Source organism: Phoca vitulina, unplaced genomic scaffold (assembly GCF_004348235.1).
Source record: "Phoca vitulina isolate PV1807 unplaced genomic scaffold, GSC_HSeal_1.0 scaffold121, whole genome shotgun sequence".
Lineage (NCBI taxonomy): Eukaryota > Metazoa > Chordata > Mammalia > Carnivora > Phocidae > Phoca > Phoca vitulina.
In genome coordinates this window covers 357,160-363,956 of record NW_022589824.1, presented here as the reverse complement: position 1 = coordinate 363,956, position 6,797 = coordinate 357,160, and the positions used below count along the sequence as shown (strand labels likewise).

The 6,797-nt window shown below is 66.2% G+C and overlaps 2 protein-coding genes across 2 annotated transcripts in view; both read right to left on the bottom strand.

Moving 5' to 3' along the window:
- Positions 1 to 370: 370 nt before the first annotated feature.
- TOR4A (torsin family 4 member A) lies at positions 371 to 4,274 on the bottom strand. The gene is made up of 2 exons (XM_032398832.1): positions 3,607 to 4,274; positions 371 to 2,895 (listed from the first exon to the last, which is right to left on the bottom strand). Exon 2 carries the CDS (start codon positions 2,856 to 2,858, stop codon positions 1,572 to 1,574), a length of 1,287 nt encoding a protein of 428 aa, XP_032254723.1. The 5' UTR covers positions 2,859 to 2,895; positions 3,607 to 4,274; the 3' UTR covers positions 371 to 1,571.
- Positions 4,275 to 5,513: 1,239 nt separating this feature from the next.
- NELFB (negative elongation factor complex member B) overlaps positions 5,514 to 6,797 on the bottom strand; it is an 11,680-nt gene continuing 10,396 nt past the window's right edge. The window contains exons 13-14 of the mRNA XM_032398860.1: positions 6,583 to 6,691; positions 5,514 to 6,439 (exon numbers count right to left, since the gene is read on the bottom strand). Of these exons, the coding sequence (XP_032254751.1) occupies positions 6,293 to 6,439; positions 6,583 to 6,691 (256 nt within the window). The 3' untranslated portion in view covers positions 5,514 to 6,292. The remainder of the gene's footprint in view (positions 6,440 to 6,582; positions 6,692 to 6,797) is intronic.

Sequence of the window (6,797 nt, the reverse complement as noted above, 5' to 3'; positions counted from 1 at the left end):
AAGATATAAAAACACATGAAAAGGCACAAGACAAAGTCCCAAGAGAAGTGTAAGCCGTCAGTACGCCGCGGCTGCCGCCCACACCCGGATGCAGGGGCCCTGCCGGGGCCTCCGACCTGGACACGGCCCCCTCTGGCACCTACTCGGCCTCAGAGACTGGGGCTCCTGTCGCCAGCTGCCCAGCACGTGCGGTCGGTGGACAGAGCTGGCCATGCCTCCCAACGCCCCTGGGGGAGCAAGGCTTCCAAAGGTCCCCTCCCCCTGTGCCCACCCCCGGCCCCGGGGAGTTCTCGGGGAGTTCTTCCGCCCTTCCCACCTGGGCCCCGGGTCCCACCCCCGCCCCGTGCGGCTTCCCCCTCCTTCCGGCAGACCTCGGCCCAGGGCCGCCGCCGCCGACCGCCAGGACGAGGAGGGATGGCGCGGGGTGCTCCCCCCACGCGGGAGCCTCAGTCTGCGGGGTCTGCGGGGCTCCGGGGGCGTGCTGAGCTCTGCCGCGGTGGGGGGGCGCGCACAGCCCCGCGCCGGCTCAGCTAGAGCTTCCCCTCTGCTCCCCGAGTCCCCCGTTGGCAGCAGCTGCGGTCAGCGTCGTCGGCGTCTGTGCACGTGTCCCCGCGACCACGCGTGGCCACCGAGCGGCAGCACTGAGGCCACCCCAGGGCTCGCGGGAAGCGGGGCTGGGACAAGTGAGGTCCGCTTGGACGCGACCACCGCCCTCCGGGAGCCACGGCAAAAGGCGCCCACAGCGCCCGAAAAGTCTTGGGGACCGAAAACCTGACAACCTCTGCAGTTGAGTCTAAGGGATCTCTACCTTGAGGCCTACCCCGGTTCGGTGTCCTGAAGCAGGTTGGTGACCAGGGCAGGGGGGTCCGAGAAGTCAGCGCCCCTGTCACCCTGAGACAGCTCTCCCCACCTTCCAGAGCGTTCAGGGTATTCCACTGGATCAACTCGTTGTGTGGAGACTCCCACCCATCCTGCCTCCCAGGGAGCTACTGGGGGCTGGAGTCCAGGAGAAATCCAGGGAGTCCATCGGGTTCTCCTGGCCGGAGGAGCATCCAGGACTTCGGGGCCCACGGGGTGGGCAGGTGAGCAAGGGCTGGACTGGACGGGAGTGTACGTGAGTGTGACTGATGGCTGCTGCAGGCGCCCCACAGAGCTGAGGTCATATCCAGTGCAGGGGACCAACTATGTGACCCTGGGGGCCACGCACGTTCTCTGAGGCCACCCCTCCTCTGCACCGTGGAGGCTGGACTGCCTGCCTCCTGGGATGCCTGCAGTGAGGTGCACACGGCAGGTGCTCAGGAATGTGGGCTGAACTGAGGATTGGGAGGTGGCAGATCGGGGGCTGGAATGGGGGAATTGTTATTGGAAGGGGGGGGCACCGAACTGACCCACCCCCACCAGCCTCCCTAGGCCCCAGGGTGAACCACGAGTGGGGGAGGGCAATGGGGGCTAGAGACAGATTTATTAGAGGCCTCAGGCAAATCCACAGGGTCCCCTCCCTCCTACTGCCACCAACAACCCCAAAGGCCTGCGGTGCCCACTAGCGTCCCTCAGGTCCAGCTGCGCCTGCGCTACAAGAGATTCACCCTGGCCACCACCTGCTTGCAGCCGGTGACGGCGAACTCACGGCCAGCGACGCGGTAGTAGCTGAGCTGCGCCGCCAGGAGCTCAGCGCGGGCTGGCTCTGGGAAGAAGCCCTCCCCGGCCATCTCGTCCCGGAAGCAGTTGACCACGTCCCGCTTGTCCAGCAGCAGGAAGGGCACGATGGCCGCCGCCTGCCACAGCGGGTGCTCGCGGACCAGGAGCGCCCGCAGGCGGGCGCGCAGCTCCTCCTCGGCCTGCGCCGCTGCCGCCCCGTCCCGGTCGCCGTGGGCACCGCGGGCGCCGTCGGAGCGCTGGGGCAGCGCGCGGGATGCGTTCTGCAGCACGAAGCGCGTGATCTCCGAGCCGCCCGCACTGCTGAGGAGCACATAAATGGCGTTGTGGAAGTGGTGGGCACGCTGCGGCTGCAGGAAGCCATGCAGCTCGTCCAGCAGCGCCGGCGGCAGGAGCTCCGCCTCATCCAGCACCACGAGCGGGGTCTTCTCCTCCGCCTCGGCCCGCGCCACCACGTCGGCCACCAGCCCCGCCAGCTCCTCACGGCAGGCCTGCGCAGCGCGCGGCTCGGGGCAGTGGTGGCGCGCGTGGTACTGCAGCACGAGCGCGCCGCCCTCGAGCACAGCGCGGAAGTGGCGCGCCAGCAGGCGGCCCACGTGGCTCTTGCCCACGCCGCTGGGCCCGTGCAGCGCCAGAAGCAGCGGGCGGCTGTGCACGTGCGTGGCCAGGTAGTCCCGCAGCAGCGCCACGATGCGCCCCACAGCAGCCGGCTGACCGAACACGGCGCGCTGCAGCGCCTTCTCCAGCCCGTCGAGGTCGTAGCGCTGCGCGTTATCGTCCAGGTTCTCGATGGCGTTGAGCACCTGGAAGCCCACGATGGCCACGAGCAGCAACAGGCAGCGCTGCGCGCGGCTCCGGTGCTCCGCGTGCGGCCGGCACTTGCGCGAGGTCTCGGGGTAGAGCACCACACGGCTGCGCCGGCGCCTCTTGCGCGGCGTCCTGGACGGCAGCTGCGCCGGGCCGTCGAAGGTGAAGAACTGCGGCTGGTCCAGGTCAGCGTGCGGCGCCCTGGAGCCGCAGCCGGGTCTGGGGGTTCCAGCGCCGGAGGCCGAGCCCGTGCCCGGCGGCAGGAGGCGCCGCTTGCGCAGGAGGCACACGCGGCGACGCAGGAGGACCACGGCGCGCAGCGGCGCGATCACGCTCGGGCCGGGGATGCTGGGGCCCGCGGCGGCGGGCTCCAGACTGGGCTGGCCGCCGTCCATGGCGCAGAGGCGGCGCTCGGCATGCAGGTCGCCCTCCCTGCAACAGGAAGATGGGGAGGGTCTCCAGACTTCACCCCGGCCAACTGGGACCCTTCCCCCGAATGATCTCACCCCTCTGAGAGGTCCCCAGGGAGCGCGGCGGGGGGCGGGGGGGTCCTGGTGCCGGCCTCGCCGAGCCTGAGTCTCGCCCCGCTGACCAGGAAGCGGCTCCCCGCGGGGCCCCAATGCAAATCTCTCGGGTCCTCCCATAAACAGCTGCGGGCCTTGAGGAAGTGGCGGAGGGGGGCGGGCGCAGCTTATCGGGAAGCCACCCGGCTTCCTGGAGGAGAAGTCGGTGCCAACTAGGCGCCGATTAAGGGTGAAGAAGGGTCAAGGCCCGACCCTGCTGCCCGCCCCCCCCCCCGCCCACAGCTCCGACTGCCAGGCGCCAGGGGCCCTCTGAATCCCAAGTGGGAACCAAGAGAAGCAGAGGCCCAAGCACCCCTAGATTCCAGAGACCTCCCCCACACACTTAAGAACACTTGAGGGGGGAATCTGGCCTCGCCCCCACCCCCAAACTGGGAACCCCCCACATCCCTCCAGTGAACACACTGATGGAGTGGCCAGCAGGGAGCCCCCAAAGACCAGAGGTGTGGGGTGGAAAGATGGACAAAAAGACAAGGGCCAGAGGAGGAGGAAAAGAGCCACCGAGGAGACAGAGCTGAAGAAAGGCAGGACAGATGCCCCTGGTCCCCAACCCGCCCCATACCTGCAGCTGTGTCAGGTTAAGCTCCTGCTGGCCCCCCAGCCCACCAAGGAAGGGCAGCCCCCTGCCCAGGCCAGATGCTGGGGCTGCAACTCAGGACACAGAAAACACCAGCTTCCTGTGGAGGGTCCCAGTGGGGTCAGGGCCCTCGCTGGGCCAGCTCAGGCCTGGAGGAAAGCAACACCTGCGGGTCCCTGGGGTGCGTGTGTTAGGAGGGGAGGAAGCTCTGGGGAGGTTTCCGCTTCTAGGCAAAGGAAGTGAGTCAGGGGTGTGGCAAGTGGGCGGGACTTAGGCTGGACGGAGGCGCCAGAGGGGGAGGTCTGGCTGGCTAGCCTAGGTCCTCCGGCCCTCGGGTCACCTATCCTCCTCGGCCCTACAACCCTCTTGGCTCGTCCTTGCCACCCGGTAAGGCTGGGGGGGCATCCCCTCCCCTGGGATCCCACAGCCCCTTGCATCTCAGTCCGTCCTCCACAGAACCCCTACCTCCCCAGGGACATCTGCTGCACCTGACCCCCCACAGGGAGGGGAGTAGGGCAAGAGCAGAGGGGACCATGTGCCTAGCGGGGTCTCCCCAATCCCTCCCTTCTTCCCCTCCCCTGGCCCCAACCTGGGGGCTCCCAGAGTAGAGCTCCTTTCCTTCTCCTCCCCGTTCCTCTTCCACAGTCTGGGGCTCCATTCCCTCCATCTCCCCTTCCCTCTTCCCCCATCTCCCACCCACCCACCCCCTGCCCCGCCCGGCCTACAGCCCTCCCACCCCAAGGACAGTTGAGCACACTGGGACAGAAATTCTAGAGCTGGGGGAAGACCCCCATGCACAGCTCAGCGTCCTGGTCAGGGAACAAATTTAGAAAGAACTTAGGCCAAGATGTGGCAGGTGGGGGTTCCTGTGTCCCTGCCGCCAGCCCTATTCCCATCTCTGCACAGATGGGCCTTCCTGAATGACCCTCTCCTCTTCCCATTCTGGCCAGTGGAAGCACCACGTCTTGGCCCAGGCTTGTCTGCAGTCCTCCCTAAGAGTGAGTTCATCAACCCACAGTGTGCCCAAAGCTAGTCTGGCCCTGTGTCCCTCTGGCACCGGCAGTCCAGAGTCCCTTGGCTGTCCTGCCTGGGGTTCCTCAACCTCATCCTCTTAGCCTCCCTGTCCCTCCCCAGCCTCCCTTTGCCCACACAGGCCCCCCCTGCCCAGCGCCTCTGTAGCTTTCCTGAACCTCACTGTGACCGGCAGGCACGACCTGCATCCGGGAAATGTTGGTCATGGGCTGGGGAGTTCCTGTTTGTCCATTAGTTCAGTGCCCTCAGGCAGGGTCACCGCACTGAGAAAGCACTGCACTGCTCCTCGGCATCCTCCTCTCCAGCTGTGGGCCCTGGCTCCCCAGGACCCGCTGCCCCCCTCTGCGCAGGGGCAGGTACTTGGGGCCTTGGGCACCTTACCCACCACAGGGGCAGGCGGTACTCTCAGGCTTCCCGGGTGTCCCACGACCCAGCACGGGGGCGGGGGTGGGGGTGAGGTCCTGCCTGGCTGCTTCTTAGGGAAATTGGAGGGGGACCACCCCCCAGCACCTGCACCCACAGAGGTCTCCTCCCTAAGAATGTCCCTCCTCCCAGGGACAGGGCCAAGCATCCAGACCGTGGCCCACAAAGGCAGAAATGCCCTTAAGAAGGTACCTGCCTGGGGCGCCTGGGTGGCAGGTCATGATCCCAGGGTCCTGGGATCGAGCCCCGCATCGGGCTCCCTGCTCGGTGGGAAGCCTGCTTCTCCCTCTCCCACTCCCCCTGCTTGTGTTCCCTCTCTCGCTGTGTCTCTCTGTCAAATAAATAAATAAAATCTTAAAAAAAAAAAAAGGTACCTGCCCACCTGCACTACATCGAACCCTCAGGCATGCCCAGAAATAGCTCATCCACTGGATTTACCCAAACACCTTTTATTTACATAAGCGAAAGTCTCACTGTGTGCAACAGCTCTCACTTGACCAAGACGGTGCAGCTGAGCACACCACTCCAAGGGTAAACTGAGGCAGCCACTCCTCAGCCACGCCTGCTACACGGGGTGCTGCTGGCCAGGGGAGAAACAATTCGTTGCCTGTGGGGCCGTGGGTTGGCCAGACCATCCACTGTGAAACACTCAGGAGCTCCTCAGAAGAAGCCAGGTTCAACCTGCAGATGATCGGACCCAGCAAGCCACATGATTCTGCCAATCGGTGCCAACAGGGCTGGGCCCACCGCTTCCCTCAGGCCTGGGTCCCCCTGCCCTCTCCCCATGGAAAAAGGTGGCTTTTCCTAATCCCAACTGCTGCCAATCTGCCTCCCCTACAGAAGTGGAAACCCACAACAGGAGGCAGGAATGAGCCAGAAGCTTTCCACAGCCTGGGAGTGAGTTCAAGGGGCCAGCTGGGCACATCAGAGCCAGAGCTGTCCTCCAAAGAAGCAGACAGGGGCCTACGAGGAGCAAGAACACAGGTCCCAGGATCCAGGTCAGGGTGGGGCTGAGGCACAGCGGAAGGGTGCCCCACGTGCAGGACATCCGCGGGGGGGTGCTCAGCTCCATCCAGCCCAGCCCCATGAGCAGCCAGTCTGCCTTCAGGAGACGTGGGGTCCCTGACACTCCAAGTCCAGGGGAGCTCCTACTGGCCAGCCAAGGTCCCAGACCCACCAGGGGCCCTGCCCAGTCCTGAGCAGCCCCGGTGAAGCCTCAGAGCCCAGCCGGAGCGGACACAGTGGGGAGGGGCAGCTCCAGGGCCGGAGTCTCTGTGGCCTGGGCCGGGCTGGGCTTTCGGTGCTCCAGCTGCTCCAGTTTCTCTCCGAGCTGAGAGTAAAGTTCCTTCACTGCCTCTCCACTCTGTGGGGGAAAGTGTGTGGCTTTGGGGTGGGCCCCAGGGCCACTCAGAGCAGACCCCATGGTCACTCGGGACACGTCCACGCAGGGCACATGCACACAAGGAGAGGGTCAGGCCAGCACAGGCCGAGGGCTGGGGCACCCACCTGGCCAGTGGGCTCCAGCGCCTTGCGCAGGGCTTCCAGCTTGGACGGGGCCACCCGGTGGTGCAGGTGGATGAGGAGCCGCAACACGTGTCGCTGCACACTCTCCTTCCTGGAAGAGGCCATGGCAGCGCTGCAGTGACCCAGAGCCGCCCCGGCCCAGCTGGGCCACACGCCCCCACCCCCGACCCCCCCAGCTGTGCCACACGCCCCGCCCC